We start from the raw sequence: 17,555 nt of genomic DNA, 5'->3' as shown, positions 1-17,555 counted from the left end.
GATATGCATCACGGGTATCGCAACGTGTGTAGGTGATAGGTGATGATTGGTTTGTTTGATTTTTATTCGTCATGCGCTTTGGTAGTAACTGTTCCATTTTGACAGGAAACGTTTGTTGCTGTATGGTGAACCGTTTCGTAAATTAAAATCGCACGCCTTTTTTTATCGCGACCGATTGACAAATGGTCTTTATTCAATGGCGGAAGCTGTTTGTCACATTCGGTTTAAATTAGTTCGGGTCCCGTGGTTGGTGCTCACAACATGGATCTGACATCTGGATGACAGCATTGCGACAGTGTGTGATGATGATACGTGATAAACAAATGCGTACTATCATTAATTACGCCTGCATGCAACTACTAGGCGTTGGCATATCTCTGCTGCTACAGTTAGGTGTTGGTACTTATTTGCTAAGTTGTAAAAAAGAAGCTGTAGCTTAATTATTCTCTCTTTATATGCATCAATAGTCGAACATATTCTAAACTGATCAAACTGTATGCATACTGGGTGCATAGTTCTTAGTTGTTCAAATTCGAAGAAACCATCAACTTTACGATGGGATTGTCCAATTGTAATTCCACAGCAAAAAAACAAAATTTGAGATTGTGAGGGACGTACTCACTTAGGGGTGTTCAGGGCTCAAAACCACGGATAAGTTTGTATTGCCAGTTTGCCTTGCAAAATGACATCATGCTTGGACTCTTTTATTCTGTGAAGTCTGACGTAAGGGATCTTTCAAGGGAAAAATATAAAGTATTTTTAATTTTTATTTTTAAAGAAAGCTTTGCATCTTTTCAAACACAAAACATATACTCACCAAAAGATGTAACGATCAATATAATCACAACTATTATGCAAAATACGACTTATTAGTCCAGAATATGAGACAAATGAACTAGAAAGTCGATGCCATTCTTTTTTAAAGATCCGTTCAATTATAATGACATCTTACAAGCCAAATTACCACCCAATGGGAAATGTTTAACGTCACCATAAGTTGTGAGATGCAATACAAACAAATCGAATGAACAGCAGTAGAAAATCTGGATCCAGTTACTAAAGGTAGAGAGTTATATTTAGTATCTCTCCTTCGCCGATACTGTATCCGTTTGGATGTGACAGCTGTAGTCGTAAGAAATGAGAAACTTGACCGACAGACGAGAGCGTCTTAATTGTGGACATTGATGGTACGATGACGACGGGACGGTGCGAATTGTGTCATGATCAAGTTTCTTAACTACGCTTCCTTACTGCCCTCCAGCCGGGAAGACACGGAAGGCCATCGTAATTTTACGGCATGTAGGCACAGTGGACCGAAGGGATGATTGAAAAAACTTCACATTGTATCTTTTATCTGCAAGGGATTTCATCCTGTGCCCATTGATTATGCGGAGTAGATTTTAATAATAAAAGTTTTTTAAAACTTTTACTAACAGTAACAACAGTAATTGTTACAGAAATTGTTCTTCTTATACTAGCACATGAGTATTTTTAGGTGCAGAGTTTCTCTTTCTGGTGCTATTTTTTTCATTGACTCTTCTTTACCAATGGAAACAAGACTTCAAAGCAGAGAAAACAAACCATTATATACAATATGTACAACCGCTCGCCTTATGCTCAACCCTCAGCTGCAGCAGAATCGTAGCCGCGTGTGAGGACAAGGCTGCCGCACCCGGCAATGAATGATCACGAGACGAAGGGTACGGATTGATAGACTGACAGCGGCACAAGATTATCGATGATCAAAACGTAAACCCGACTCGAATTACGAGCCATCGGAGGATGAACGATCGGTTGGGATCACAGAGGAAGTAAACCATTTTCGTCGAATCTAGTGACTATAATATAAATGATGGTCCTATATTCGGTCAGCTAAAAGTAGATACATCATTTGACGACGACGACACACAACGCCAACGGAAAAAAAGAGTTTGTGGGATAAAAGTAGGAAACGCAGGTCGAAGATCGCGTGTCGTTTTTAAAAATATAACCCGTTGGCGTTGAAACTCGGTAGGTGTGGTTTGCAAAAGCGAAAGAGAAAAGCGAGAAAATGAACACGACAACAAAACATATATAACATGCAACAAACAACAACACTGGTGAAAGAGGAGGATAGAAGCAGGAAGAACTTAAATACAGCAACATGTTAATTTATTGTGCAAAGTATGTATTGTTGTGTGTCAAAAAAGCAATGAGCCTGGTAATGGTTATTTTTCGCATTAGAAAATATTTTATATTTTTTATTTTGTTGTGTTTTTTTTTTATTCATAACAACTCTGAATTGCTTAAAAGAGCTTTTTATAGTGAAAAGGGTTATTGTCTTTGTTATCATTTTGACGCATGTCCCCGTCAGTACTTCGATTAGGTTTATTTGGGGTGTAAGAAACTATTTGGCAAATCATTTGAAATCAGGTCATATATTTTTAACCGCCGTGCGTATTATGACTTTGACACATGTGCACATGTTCTAGCCACATTTACCTGTTTGCTCGTTCGCCGGCAAACATTTGCAAGGTGATAAGAACTCTGAGTGATAGGTGAAATGGAAGCATGTTAATTTTAGACCACAACATAACAATGTTGTGCCACTCGGGCAGCTGAGACAAAAGACAATAGCAAGTTGCTTCAAATTAAGTTTGATAGGGACTTTAATAAAAAATTAAGTCAATCTAGGTTATCTACAGTAGCGTTGTGTAAAGTTTTATTTGGCCAAATTCATTAGGCTTTTTATTATCAGCTGATGTTTGTTTGTAGGAGCGTTTCGTTTTATGCTATGGCATGATGCAACCGCTATCAACAGTACTTAAGACCGATTGTAAAGCATCGAGTAGAAACCATCTCATTCATTCATTTGTGTACGTATGCAACATTGTTTCGGTGGGTAATTTTAGTGCAATATTCCGGATCAACCCCGAACCAATGTCATTGTCTGAAGGTGAACGAAATGAACTAGGTGCGCCCAAAAAAAATTTTACTTCATCTTCATAGTCGGCAAATCAGAATCAACAAATTAAAGCATTTTAATGAAACTGCGTGTTAGCGGCGTATCAAAACCGTACTGACATTGAGTGTTGTGTGTGTCTAGACATCAAAATAGAAACAGAACAACATGAAGAGTTTTAAGTGCAGAAATTAAAACCAAACCGAAAGCACCATAACCTCACCAGCCCGCCACAATCGAAGAGGAGGGGTTTATAAATGTAGAGAACGCTCTCCTGAATGTGCCGTTCAACGCCTCGATCACGCGAATTGAGCACGTTATTTATTTTTTACCGCCATCATCATCATCAACACAGGCAGATCGTCTTCTTCACCGTCGTCGCCGTCGTAGATCATCGAATGTGGTCGCGTGTATATAAAAAGGTCAAATGCGCGAAAAAAGACTGATGTGTGTTATTTAAAGAAATGGTGCTTCCTCTCTCACCAATACCATACCGATGCATAGGGAAATGATTTCACGCACATCGGCGTGCTGTGCCACTGCTACTCGTTTACAACCATCGATCGGTAAACGATCGTTTTGCTCGAATATAGGAGGAAAGACTTTCCTCATGGCTTGTTCTTACCCCAGGGACAGAAACAGGGTAGAACCGCTCCAACCATCGTGTCCAAGTTCAGTTCAGAATTGATCACTCTTTGGCTGATGCTCTTGCCACCAGCAGAGGCCTATAAATTCGATTATTTTGTTGAACGCTGCTGACCAACTGTGAAGGCAAGATTGCTCCCAGCATCAGTTCATCTTTGATCAACGCGTGGTTTTTTTTGCGCGCGAATCGATTATAAAACCTTGACCTCACTTTTGACGTATCTAGAGCCTATTTTAAGTGGAAAGTGATTGCCCGTTTGCTGCTCGGTAGGTTGGGTGTGTATTGGCTTTCTTGTAGGAGTAATAAATTGTGTAATTACTTGCACTTTACATTAGAAGCAACTATATCGGACATCGCATAATATGACGCAAATGACCTAGAACGAACTGGTTGAGTTAGTGTGCGGTATATGTACTCAAGTTTGCAAAACAAACCGGCTAAACGATTTGCCTGAGGCTAATCAGGATGTTTGAAAGTGTAAACCAGTTGTTACTTTGTTAGTTTTATTGATGAAATGAAAGTTTAATCACCGAACCCATGTCGCCGCATGATCGTAATACGAGGTGTCGCGACGGGGTTTTACTCGTCCGCAAGAGGGTAATAATCGCAGGAATATGCAGAAAACTATCACAATAAAACTGCATGGATCCGGGCACGAGAAATCAACATCAATCGTATGGAATACTCGACAGTTCACCTGAACTTGACCTTCAAAATGTTTATGTCCTCCTGCCACTCCTGTAACGAGAATTGGCTGTGTGTGCAGCAGCTGTCGGAGCGTTTTCTCGGCCAAGTGCAATCAACAACCGGATGCACTCTGGTATGTGTATGGCCGGTGATGATGATGATGAGAAGGTTGTCTGCTTCAGGCTGATTTTGGTTGTTGTAGGTTGTCACTAGGTGTGGAAAACGATGATAAACCTTTTTCAGTCATTCTAGGATGCATTTTTTCGTTATTTAACTTAGTTTCACTTATCGCATATAATACAAGTGTTCGTTTTCTTGTCTACTTTCAGAAATGATCATACACATCCAGTACGAAGCGACAGAAAGAAGCTGAAATAGATTCGATAGTGGTTTGGTTCCTGCGAATAATAAGCTTAGCTTGCGGCTCTGTTTGACGATACTTAACGTGAGACCTGGCGGAGCATTCCTTCAGGGGGAAATAAGATTTCTTTCTAAATCGTTATAAAACTCCTACCAGCCGAAATAGACTTTCATCGCCTGGAGTGGCTGCGGTTCGGTGTTGTAAAACAGTAAACCTACCACACATCCGTTCAGAGCGGAGATAAGCCGTCTTTGAGTGGCTCCGGCGATTCCGGAAGCTTCACTACCCGTACGCGACTACCGTAGCTAGGCGACGCTCGTTTGTCTCTGGGGCGTAAGCACCACCGACAAAACCCGCCTCCAAACCCCCACTTCTTGAAACGATGGCTGTTTTTACAAAACTCTGCCTACCAGATATTGTCAAATTAAAACGCTAGTTAGTAACCGCTGTCGTGTCCATCTTCGTGTTTGTCGGTGGTCATTACAAGAATTTACTAACTTAACGTTTTTAAGGTACAATATCTGCATTCTTGGTTTTTTCCATTCTTTTTCGTTCACTCGCACATTACTTGTATTTGATTGTTAGCTTTCACATCTCTTTTCCAACGTACATATATAGATATTGCCCACTCTTTCGTTAACTTTTCTTCAAGCAAGATCAGTGTGCGCGCATCTTTGCATCATTTTTTGTGATACTGATTTAGGTCTCTTCGTCTACTACCGGTCGGAAGAATAAGCGAAACAATTTCGATTGATTTGTGCTTGCGTCTTCTGGCATTCTCGCTCATTTTCATTCTTATCATTGATTCCGTTACTTAACAACTGTTTTTAAGTGTAGCTTATACATTAAAGTACACAGTCGTATTAGGCATTACTATAAATACTTAATAATTTTAGCACTAACGCGCTTAAAAACAGGAGCACACACTGTTTCAGTTGTGTGTAGTGATCATTATTGCTAGTAACGTCAAATCAACATTAGTAGTCGCAAAAAAGTGTCGTTAGCAGTGGCGCACATTAACTAATTTTGGCACTTTTGGGATTTTAATTGCTTTTTCATAGAAGCATTATTCTGAAAAAAAGGTCGTCATTTCGGTGAAGTAAAGGAATCCTCTGAGCTGCAAACGTAAACAAAAAACAACTCGTTTTAAAAAAAGAGTTTAATAATTAGCTTAAAAGCGACGGGCACCTCCTAAAGAAGACATCTTCCTTTTTGTGAACGTGATTGAATAAGACTTGATACACCACACCGCATCCCCTCTGATCGATTTTAATTTAGTAAAAAGCAAAGCTTTTTCGTTTGTGTTTGTTTAAAACCATCATCTCAGATTGTAATATTACATTGTTTGCTTCCTTTGTCTTTCCGGACACAAGGGCAAGTATTTTTTTTTTAGCAAAGACAATTTCTGTCTGTCTCTTAAACGTTAGCTTATCTCCACAAGTAATAAAAAAACAACACACTCCACTTTCGGCTGATCGGAGCATTTCTATCTAAAAAAAAAAAAGCTGGTCGGTTAAAGCTTGGATCCTTCCATCCCTGTTTGGAGTAACACGCTCAAAGTCAATCGTTTAAGTTTGTCATCGACTGTATCTAAAGTTTAAATCCCCAAGTGCAAAAACAAAATCCGAGCAAAATGGAACCATTTTCACCGGATATATTGTGGCTGGTCATCGTCGGCTTTGTGATAGCGTTCATTCTGGCGTTCGGCATCGGTGCAAATGATGTAGCCAACTCGTTCGGTACCAGCGTTGGTTCTGGTGTGCTGAGCATACGTCAAGCCTGCTGGTTGGCAACCGTATGCGAAGTGTCCGGTGCTGTACTGATAGGTAGATATAGATTAATTGAGCTAGTGCGCACGTGTCTGTGTACAATTGACATTTCATTAATTTTTATTTATTTTTCTTTTTCTTTTAGGCTATAAAGTGTCCGATACGATGCGGAAAGGTATCCTGGAGGTGGAGATGTACCGGGGCGAAGAAATCGAACTAATGCTCGGCTGTCTGTCGGCTTTGGGAAGTTCAGCATTATGGCTGCTGGTAGCGACATTCTTCAAAATGCCCATATCCGGCACCCACAGCATAGTGGGATCGACGATCGGATTCAGCCTGGTGGCGCGTGGCACGCAAGGTCTGAAGTGGAACACGCTGCTAACGATTATCGGTTCCTGGTTCATCTCGCCCGTACTAAGCGGTTTGGTGAGCGTGATGCTGTTCTGGCTGATCCGCCGATTCATCCTGCACGCGAAGAATCCACTGGAGGCCGGACTGTTCGCGCTGCCTCTATTCTATGGTGCGACATTGGCTGTGAATGTTTTTAGTATCGTGCACGATGGACCAAAATGTAAGCAACCATTAGATGGTAGTGTGAATGTAGCAAGCTAGCGGGCTCGCTACAGAGAATGTGTCGGGTGGTGCCGTTTGACACTCACCACGGTAATTATATTCGATTCCAGTGCTGTACATGGATAACATCCCGCTGTGGGTGGCGCTCGTGGTCAGCCTGACGCTTGGCTTGATCGTGCTAATAATGGTGCGGATGGTGATTGTGCCGTGGCAAAGACGCAAGATTATCAACGGTTTGGACGGTGCGAACAAGACCGAGTTTACGCTTGGTGACTCGGACGGTGATTCGTCATCGAACGGTAGTCCGCGCCGGGCAAAGCGGCCACTTTCGTTGGTGGCGGGTGACGGAAAAGCTCTACCAGCTATCACCGAGACGACCGAGCTAGTGTCGCTGTCCTCGCAACATCAGCAGCAAGCACCACACAATGGACTGGTGAAGAAGCTCTCCAACGATCTGACGGCTGCCGGTATTGGAGGCCCTTACAGCTTCAACCCGGAGATTGTGAAGAAGGCAAATAGCTTGCTCGGTGCGCAGGATAAGACCAGTCTTGACAACACAGATCTAACGGTGACTAGTTTGAACTACATCGACGAGTTTCAGTCGTATCACGGCAATGGACGTTTCCATCTTGGCACCTATTTTGACCGTCGCAACAGTACGAACGTATCGCCAAAATCACCCGACTCCGGACATTTAAGCAATGGAGGGCTAAAGTAAGTAAAGTCTGCTTTACAAGCAAAAACAGTATTATTTTGATTTAATTTTATCATTGCAAGCAAAAATAGATATTCGTAAATTTCTTATGTGTCGATCACCACAATTTTGCAAAGTCTATTGTGCTTTTTTTTAACACTGAATCAACCATGTATTTTTGCAGAGAGCAACCTACCGTGATCGCGCTACAGAATGGCAAATCACCCACCAGTCCAAAAAGTGATAGTACCCTCCCGGTAACGGATTATGCCCTAATGCCACAGAACGTGCTGCTGAGCAGTACAGATCAGGACATCAAAAAGACAGATATGTGCAAGATAGAGGCAGCCGCCGGCTTGGAACATCCGCTCATCAGTGCAACGCTTTCGCCAAATTCCAGCAAAGTACCGTTGATTGGTGCAAAGGAAGGTTCAGAGGAAGACAACCGACGGCAAAAACCGGCCGAAGAGAATGAGGACGTGTCGAAATTGTTCTCCTTCCTGCAGGTTCTTACCGCTACCTTTGGAAGCTTCGCACACGGTGGCAATGATGTCAGGTTGGTGTCGACTTAAGCATTCACATGGATGGAGCACATTCTAAAGGCGTTTATTTGAATTTAAATATCCTTTACATTATCCTCATTACAGCAATGCTATTGGACCGCTGATCGCTCTCTTTATGATCTATCGCGAAGGCTCGGTACTGCAACAATCGGAAACTCCTTTATCGATACTGTTGTATGGAGGATTGGGCATTTCGGTTGGTTTGTGGCTGTGGGGTCGGCGTGTGATCGAAACGATCGGTAATGATCTCACAAAAATTACTCCATCGACGTAAGTATTGCCGAAATTAAAGATAGAAATCATCATCAAAAAATTAACCTATAAAAAATCTGTTGGACATTTTCAGTGGTTTTACTATCGAAATCGGTGCCGCCCTAACCGTGCTTATCGCGTCCAAAATCGGTCTACCGATTTCTACAACCCACTGCAAGGTGGGTTCGGTCGTGTTCGTAGGCCAAGCCAACTCACGGCCAATGTCGGGGGAAAGCAGTAAACATCCGCACCATCATGCCGTAACGGCGCAACAAAAAGCCGTCGATTGGGGATTGTTCCGTAATATCGTGTATGCGTGGGTAGTCACCGTACCGGTGGCGGCCCTATTAAGTGCCGGTTTTATGATGATCCTTCGAGCGATTGTGCTACCGTAAGCATCCAGGAGCACGGTTTTCCATCTCCCTGTCGCTTAATAGATAAAAAACAGCAAAATAGAGTGACGGAGCAAAACAAAATGCGCCAGCCGAGATACATTGGGAAAAAAGGCAGCAATAACAACAACAACGCTGGCTAAGCATTCATTCAGGCTGGGCCTTGTTTGAGTAAAACATTGCGCCACATGTTCGGTGCAGATGAAGTTTAGAAAACTGCAACTGTTGTACTCAGCTAGTGAATGTGATGCGGAAGCATGTGGAACGGAATCCGCCATTTAAGAGGACATCAAAGGGTCACTTAATCTTATCTCCAGAACTTTAGTTACTTAAGCCCTCAACTTTCAGATAGAAATAGTTTTGTACTGCGAATTGTGCGTTAGTTCATTCTCATCTAAGAACACGTTTTTTTTTCGAACACCACTAGCCTCCAAGAAAAGGAAATGGCACAGTTTTGGATTACATAAAAGATTGCGTTCTTTCTTTTTCAAGTTCGAAATCATAGTGTTTTATCTTTCACGGAGCTCTAGCAGTATATCGCCCATCATTCGTCAGTTAGTTCCAATTTTCCTATAAGTTGTTATTTTATCATTCTTCTCAGTAGGTTAAGCAACACAAAAAAGAGCAGTTCAGTGCTACGGTATACACGCAACAGGATATGCACACAGTACAAGAGCTCTTATGCCGAGCCCTTTGCTCTTAGCAAAGTAAACTGATAGGATAGGGTTGGATAGGCAGACAGACGGGAATCTGTTGCGGGACAAACAGATATAACGTTCGGATTGAGCATGTGGTATGTCGGCAGTGTTACTTCAAGTAATCCGGCATTCGGCTTTAGTTGATTGATTTTAATCAGACTGGGAAGGCATACCACGACAAAAGCAAAATTAAGAAAGTATATCAAAAGTTACACCTAAGCAGCGTAAGGAAAAAATATCAGCATAAAAGCGGCATGATTCAATGAGGCGCGCACAGAGTAAGCAAACATTCATAACAATTAGAAACGAAAGAAAGAAAAAAAAAAACAAAAACATTAACAGATTGTAGCGATATTCTAATTTACTGATCGTGTTAGCAGATAAATTGAACAGCAGCAGATAAAAGCTAGTGTTTGTGTAGAGTGAGATTCTATGTAGCGTATGTATGAGTCGCGCATGAGATAAAATTAGTATCAACCTAAACACAAAACAGAAGAAAAAAAAAAAATCTACGCTAGCTCAAGCCAACCTATAAATGGCCATCAAAGCATGGCGGAGAGAATTAAAAACTCGCGTAAAAAAACAATGTGAAGATTTTTATTTCTGTTCCGGAGTTGTGCCACAAACAGCAAGCACTACCACGTGCGTTTGATGTTTCTCTATTTCTTTTTTGGTTTTTTTACCGCAAAGAAATCGATTCACATTCATTACATTCCCTATCAGGATCATAGGAAAAGCTAACAAATCATAGAACAAACTTGTCAATTGCCGCCATTAATTGTTTCATTCGAACAGGGTCCATAATTTAACTACCAAAAATTTAAAATGATCGTTACATTTGTGCTCTCATCATGTACCCCATTTGATATGATGCCTAAATGCTGCCAAATCGTTGCTTTTGATTTTTCTAATGTCAACACACAATACCTAACGCTCAAACTTTACTCGAAAGCCAAATTATATCAGCATCGTAATAAAGCGTTGCACCGGTCCAATTTTAGCAAAGGAGCAACGTTTCGAATGCTTTGCGAGTTTGTCTACCAGAGAGCCCCTAGCTGGTGTATATGTGTGTTTCGTAATTAATAGAGTAATTCCGAACTTTTGGAATCAGAGGGAAAACGCCACACAGCTACGAACACAGATCTCTACAGGGCAGAGTAGTTTTGCTGTACTATCTCTAGGTTGTAAAATCCGATCGCTTCCGCCGCCAATCCATCCTAGGCAATAATTGTTCCGTAGATTCCGTCCTCGTGGAATCCGTGTGTGCGTACAGTTGGCGCCAGATGGCAATGTTCTGTATACAAACTGTCAGCCAATCTGATTGAATACCGTAAGCATTGTAGTGACTGATTCCGAGGAAGAGAAGACAACCACTGAGCATTAGCTGCAGCTGTACTTATATCCTAAAAAAGGGCAAAAAAAAGAGTTAAAAGAAAAATTTGAAAAGAACAAAAATCCATTTCAAATTAATATTAGCCAATGTGATTATACTACAACAAAAACAAAAAAACTCACCGTAATAGTTAGCACCGGCGAGGGATCTTTAACCGAGGGCATGTCACTGGCACATCCTCTTCATCCTTCCCGTGTGCGTGTGTGTGTATCGATGTGCATTGTTATTGTGTAAAGGATGGGGGTGTCGGTCGGGTGGTTCGACCACATTCGCATTCGACCGTTGTTAAGCCATATTACATGTTGAATTGAAAGTACGATTTCCCTGGATAGCTGCCATGCAGTTTCCATCCAAAAGTGCAGTGTTAGTTGAAGATACAAAACATTTGTCGTTTAGACAGTAAAAAGAAAACATTCAGCCAAAGTTCTGGATGTTGTAGAGAGAAAAGGTGATACCTTACGATGAACTCGTTTAAAGATTAAGCCGGTACCATTTGCTAAAAAACGAACATTTTCTCGATGTGACCATTTGAGGCATGTTGCGTTTTTTTTTCTCCTCCTTACTTTATTATCGTTGACAATGTGGCAGGAATTGAAAACCTCCGAATCTGTTTATCTCCCTTTTTGCTTCCTTTTTTTAACTTCAAACCGCTATGGTTTAGCAACGTTTTGTTGCTTTTGATATAATGTTATATTATTTTTTATACTTTTCTTTTTTGTTCGTTTCAAAAAGCGTGTGAACTATTCACTAGCACGCGTTTTTTGTGCTTCTTGGTACATTTTACTAAGAAGAAGAGAAACAATGTAAGAAAATTTTCACCATGAGACTGTAACGTTACGATTTGTCAAGGACTCAAACAATAGCCACAACAGAATAATGTTTCGGAAAATTGAACGAAATTGCTGGAAGATCTCGCCCATTACACATTAAATATTCACTTCGAACGCAAAAAAAAAGATCGAAACTTCCGATAAACTGTGAGGTATGTAATGATGATCACGCACGCAGAACTCCGATTCCGATGCGCGCTAGGTTAAAATTTATTATTTAGAAAGCAAAAGAATTAAACCTTTATCCCAAGAATTTATGTTCTTTTTTTCGGTGTGATTATTTGACACCTACAGCAGATTTTGTATCTAAAAGCCCTCTCCAGTTGCGCAACGTGTAGATTTGTAGAGTTTCGCTACTCAAACAATCAATAGCCTTTCAAACCATCATGCGGCTTTTGCCTCCTACATGCCGTTAGATTACGAAATCTTTGCTGCACGTGTAGGATTGTGGATCGCACGCTAGCTCCTTTCCGTGATGATGAGATCTTTAATGCTTTTTTAAATTGTTTTTGTGCCCGTTACTTTACATGAATTTGGCTTGATACTTGATTTTCATATTTTTCTTAAATCGGTTCTAAACACTTTAAAAAAACCTTTCGGGAGTGCAATAACAAAGCTTCAGTAAAACGAAGACTCCCAAAGGCTCACTAGGAGTAGCCATAATCTAAATGTGCTAAACAAGAAAAAAAACACCTACTATAAGAGCGTTATTTTCGACGTGAAAAAAGCATTAGACCATGAAACCCAAAACAGAGCGGAAACCATTAGAGCGGAAACACTTTAGACTGGCATGGAACAGAAGAAATTAGAGATTTGGGATCAAGGAAACACAACAACGGAAAACAAAAACCCAAACATCTTTCATAATAGAAAAAAATAATACATCAATGGAAGTGAAAATTGTTTGTGCTAACACAGCAACTGAGCATGAGAATGTTAACCTGTGTTGAAGGACAGGCCACATTATGCGGAAAGGAAATGGATAGAAAGTGAATGGCCACACACAATTACCTGATAGCAAGATAATAAGTAAGCACGTGAACGGAAAACGAAAAATCAGATGAAGGCAGGTTGACGGGGGAAATTCGTTTTTCCCTCCCTAGCCAGAGTGACCAACAGCTGTGTTCCTGAGGTAAAAGCAAAGTAGGAAGAAAGATTGTGATTGTGAAAGCTTGATACTACTAGAAACAATAGAAACAGTTTCTTATTGACACGTGTAAAAATAAAACAGTGCGTGATTGGGGGCTTGGGTTTGTTGGGTGCAAAGGATTGCAAGGAATTCAACTAATGTGCGAATGAAACCGAATGTAAAAGAGCGGAAAAAACCAGTACAAGAATGAAAAGAGCTCTCAAGAAAATCAATAAATTAAGTCTGAAACTACAGGCGTGTGGCAAAAAGATTGATTTAAGAAAGAAAGAAAAGTTTCGGCACGTGTCATTGATTCGTCCAATTTCTTCGTTCTGTCCTATCTCCCGGAAAGCAGATTTTAAAGTGTATAGTGTAGTAAAATTTTATAAAAAAAAACCTCGTTCGTTAGCACAGTAAATTTCTGTTGCGAGTTATTCTGGCATGTCCTACCCAAGGGGATAGCTCGCCAGCAATGCAGGCTATCATATGGTTTACGAGACTTAAAGATACCACGTGCTGGTATAGTCAAACCTCCACTTCTATCACTAAAAACCACAAAAAGGAATATGATGCTAAATCCTGAATTATGTCTTGTTTCTAAACAACAACAGTATGAAGGATAACTTTTTCTTTCAGTAATCACTAACGACAGTAGAGGAGTCAAAGGAATAAATAAAGTATACAATCGTTTTGTGAAAGAGCGATCGATTTATTAAAGAACATTATACAACGGTGGTTAAGCTTACATTTTTTTTGGTGAGCGCAACTTTTACAATCATTTAACATTTAACGAAATAATTGAATAAAATTCTTAAAAGCATTTTTTTTCCAACACCTCCTATTCATTCAAACATAAATCATCTACACGGCATCAAAGGAGAAGGGCCAGTAATGTAACAAGTGGTAAAGATACGAAGGAAAGGTACGGCTGTGGCCAATGTTGGCGAGCACCGCTGTCCATATCCGTTGTGGTGAGTGCATCTAGTGACGCTTCCTGCTCAAATCGCGGCGCAGCAGAGGATGTGGATGGGGAATCGGACGTAATTTCGGAAAAGGTAACAACGGCCGGTTTACTTTGCACTGTAGTCTGTTCGAGGATAACCGGCTGGGTAGGCATTAATATCGTTGTGAGGGTTTCGGTGGTTTTGTGCGAGGTTTCAGTTAACAACACCGTGCTAGAGCTGTGCGTTGTAGAAAGTATTGGTGGTGGGGCAGTAACCAATGCTAGTACGGTGATCGCTGCTTTCGATGAAAGCTCCTCCTCATCAGTAGTTCCCTTCTTAGATGAAAGGAAAGATTCTTCATTTGGATTAACATCGATCGTGATCAAATTAGTTATCGTCGTTATCGTCTCAGTAGTAGATGAATCGACGGTACTTGAAGTAGAACTGTCAGGTACGATCGTCACTTCAATTCCGTTTGGTTCATTTTCAGCAGACATCTCTGTTGCTTCAGTTGACTGTAGTGAAGCCTCGGTAGTTGTATTTGTTGAGGTTAGATCATCTTCAGTTTCAGTGGATGATGTTTCTATGCTTGGATGGACATCGGTCGTGGGCAAATTTGTTTCCTTTGTAATCATCGCAGTAGTAGATGGATCGACGGCAGTGATCGTTGATACATCACCGTTCGGTTCGTTGTTAGAAGGCATCACTGTTGCTTCAATGGAATGTAGTGAGGGCTCGGTAACTGAATTTGTTGACGTTAGATCATCTTCAGTTTCAGTGGATGATGTTTCTATGCTTGAATACACATCGGTCGTGGGCAAAATTGTTTCCGTCGTTATCGTCGAGGTAGTAGATGGATCGACGGAACTCGTCGTAAAACTCTCAGGAGCGATCGTCGCTTCAGTTCCAATCGGTTCGTTTTCAGCAGACATCTCTGATGTTTCAGTGGACTGTAGTGAAGCCTCGGTAACCGAATTTGTTGGGGACGGATCATCTTCAGCTTCAGTGGACAATGTTTCTATACTTGGATAAACATGCAAATTTGTTTCATCCGCCATTTTTGTAGTAGTAGATGGATCGACGGCAAATGTCGGAGAACTCTCTGAAGTGATCATCGCTTCAGTACCGATCGGTTCGTTGTCAGAAGGCATCTCTGTTGTTTCAGTGGACTCTAGTGACGTAACTGAATTTGTTGGCAACGGATCATCTTCAGCTTCAGTGGACAACGTTTCTTTGCTTGTATGGACATCAGTTGTGGGCAAATTAGGTTCCTTCGTTATCATCGCAGTAGTAGATGGATCGACTGAACTCGTCGTAGAACTGTCAGGAGCGATCGTCGCTTCAGTTCCGAACGCCTCGTTTTCCGAAGGCTTCTCTGTTGCTTCAGTGGAATGTAGTGAAGCCTCGGTAACTGAAATTGTTGGCATTTGATCATCTACCGTTTCAGCGGACGAGGTTTCTATACTTGCGATTGTAACCGGTACACTTTCGGGGAGTTGTTTAACTCCATTTTCTTCTGATGTTTCAACGTTTCTTACTGTAGATAATTTGGTTGTAGCTTCTCCATCACTTTCGGTTGAGATCGTACTTACAGTTGTCATGCTTGCCGACTGTTCAGTGGTAGTAAAAGCAACTCCTTCCGTCAAACTCATCGTTGTTACAACAAATTCATTATCAACCGCTATTGTCGTTGCTAATTCAGATTCATTCTGTTCTCCTGTTTCACTACTATAGGAACTAACACTCGTCGTTTCAATATATTCACTTGCATTATTTAACAACTCATGCTCACTTTCGCTTCTGGTGGTATCGTCAATTACGATTTCTTTTTCAGTAATTGAATGTGTTTGCAAGCTCGTGATCGTTTCCGTAACGTATTCTAATGTAGAAGAAGTTATAGCTTCTGTTGATTCACTACCCGGTTTTACTGTGATTTCTTCGGAAAAAGGGATGCTAGAGTTTGAAAGATTTTTTTCTGTTGACTCAATAGTCGCCGTTTCACTAAATTCAATAACAGTTGTAAGCTCTCTGGCGACCGGCACGATAGTAGTGACATCTTCTTCCAAAACACCTGCTGTACTCGACACGACTTCTTCTGGTAACAAAGCTGTTTGAAGTGCTGTAGTTGTGTCAGTTGTGCTAAAGTCTGTCACTGTATCACTTTCCGTTACGGTATTTTCTGCACTGCTTTCATTTTCTATTACATTGACTGTGCCAGAAGAAACTGTCGTTGACGCTTCTTGATTTTCAACATCTAAACTTGAACTGGTAGATTCGACAGCAACACTCTCCGTAATAATAACTTCATTTGATACGTTATTCTCTGTTGTACTTTGTGTAGCTTCTGTCGCCATTACCGTAGTAGCATCCAGCAGATGTGAATCCGTTATCACGTTCGTCTCAGTACTTGCAGGAATTGTTGCAGTGGTTATTTCTTCTGTTGAAGTTTTTCCGGTTTCTGTCGTCAGGATAGATGAAACGACGTTTGTTGTTAATAATTGTTCCATATCCGTTTCTGAAACAATTGTTACAGTTTTCGTTTCTGTAACATCGGTGGTAGTCGTGTAAGTTACAGGATCTACTGTAGACGTAGTATCCAATTCAGATATCATTCCAGTTATTGGTGGCAAAGCTGTTTCTGTTTCACTTTCCTTGATTAGTTCTGTTGTTGTGCTATACTCAAAATCTGTAGTATCCTCCGAGGACAAAAGCACAGCTGTTGAAGAAGTTTCTGGCAAATTTTCTGTTCGAACATATTCTATCTCCATATTCGGTTGTATAGTGATAGGCAGAATAGTTGTTGTGATTTCATTTTCATTTAGATTTTGTTCATCTACTGCTGGTAAAACTGTTGTTACTTCAAAGCTTGTATCACTATCAATCACATTCGTCGTTATCGATATGCCATTCAAAGCTACAGTCTCTTCTTTCGGATCGATATCGATCGTTGATATATTTGGCATTAGTTCTGTAGTTAGCTCAGGTGTAATTGTATCCACTTCCATCGTTGTTGTTTCAGTTGTTTGAATAACAAACCCACTTGTTGTAGAATGAAGCAAACCATCGACCACAACTTTATCACTGACCGTTGTTATAGTCTCTGCTATTGTAATTGTAGGTATTTCGGTTGTAGTTAATACTTCTTTAGTTGCTTCTGTCGTTGCAAACTGTGGCACACCAGTAACATCCTCATCCGTTAAAATATTCGAATCAATAACCGTCACTTTAAGCACTGTCTGTGTTTGTTCGCTTGCTTCGGCACTTTCCGTTGCATCGTTTTCATCATTTTCACTTATATCAGAGTGACTGCTTACGGTGATGTTGCGTAGCTGTTCCTCCTCCTCAGACTCATCAATCAACGGATCGATCCGATCACCATCGATGTTGAGATCCGAAAATTCCACCTTGTTTAACACTTTGGCGCTGTTTGGAAGGGAACAGTATCAAAAAGCAAGTGCATTAAATATCAGAAAAGTCACGAAACTTCACTACACAAGCAATCGTACACTTGAATAGTTCTCACCTTTCGTAAAATAAAGGAATTCCGGTTGTCAAGCCTACCGCCAAGGCAATACAAAGTATCGAAACTATGGAAAGCTGCATGATGTTTCGTTGCGATAAAACAAATCAAATGGTTTCAGCAAGTCGTCTTTAACAACATATTTCCTTTTGGCTTCGGTGCT

The 17,555-nt window shown here is 40.9% G+C and overlaps 3 protein-coding genes across 3 annotated transcripts in view; 2 read left to right on the top strand and 1 right to left on the bottom strand.

Annotated features, from left to right (window-relative positions):
- LOC126558678 (pancreas transcription factor 1 subunit alpha) overlaps window positions 1–17,555 on the top strand; it is a 396,742-nt gene that overhangs the window by 279,993 nt on the left and 99,194 nt on the right. The window lies entirely within an intron of this gene.
- On the top strand, window positions 6,263–8,881 carry LOC126557287 (sodium-dependent phosphate transporter 1-A). Its single transcript, XM_050213002.1, has 6 exons — window positions 6,263–6,461; window positions 6,550–6,975; window positions 7,088–7,691; window positions 7,856–8,227; window positions 8,319–8,504; window positions 8,581–8,881. Exons 1-6 carry the CDS (start codon window positions 6,269–6,271, stop codon window positions 8,879–8,881), a joined length of 2,082 nt encoding a protein of 693 aa, XP_050068959.1. The 5' UTR covers window positions 6,263–6,268.
- Window positions 13,800–17,475, bottom strand: LOC126565752 (mucin-2-like). Its single transcript, XM_050222962.1, has 3 exons — window positions 17,396–17,475; window positions 16,959–17,295; window positions 13,800–16,850 (listed from the first exon to the last, which is right to left on the bottom strand). Exons 1-3 carry the CDS (start codon window positions 17,473–17,475, stop codon window positions 13,800–13,802), a joined length of 3,468 nt encoding a protein of 1,155 aa, XP_050078919.1.

Source organism: Anopheles maculipalpis, chromosome 2RL (genome assembly GCF_943734695.1).
Source record: "Anopheles maculipalpis chromosome 2RL, idAnoMacuDA_375_x, whole genome shotgun sequence".
Lineage (NCBI taxonomy): Eukaryota > Metazoa > Arthropoda > Insecta > Diptera > Culicidae > Anopheles > Anopheles maculipalpis.
The sequence above is the reverse complement of the archived record's forward strand: the minus strand, read 5'-3'. Positions and strand labels throughout refer to the sequence as shown.

Coding starts and splice junctions, on each gene's coding strand:
- LOC126565752 (XM_050222962.1), bottom strand. CDS start 17,475: ATGCAGCTTTCCATAGTTTCGATACTTTGTATTGCCTTGGCGGTAGGC. Junction 17,296..17,395: donor ATTCCTTTATTTTACGAAAG/GTGAGAACTATT, acceptor CCTTCCAAACAG/CGCCAAAGTGTTAAACAAGG. Junction 16,851..16,958: donor TAGCAGAGACTATAACAACG/GTCAGTGATAAA, acceptor ATTACACCTGAG/CTAACTACAGAACTAATGCC.
- LOC126557287 (XM_050213002.1), top strand. CDS start 6,269: ATGGAACCATTTTCACCGGATATATTGTGGCTGGTCATCGTCGGCTTT. Junction 6,462..6,549: donor GTCCGGTGCTGTACTGATAG/GTAGATATAGAT, acceptor TTTTTCTTTTAG/GCTATAAAGTGTCCGATACG. Junction 8,505..8,580: donor ACAAAAATTACTCCATCGAC/GTAAGTATTGCC, acceptor GGACATTTTCAG/TGGTTTTACTATCGAAATCG.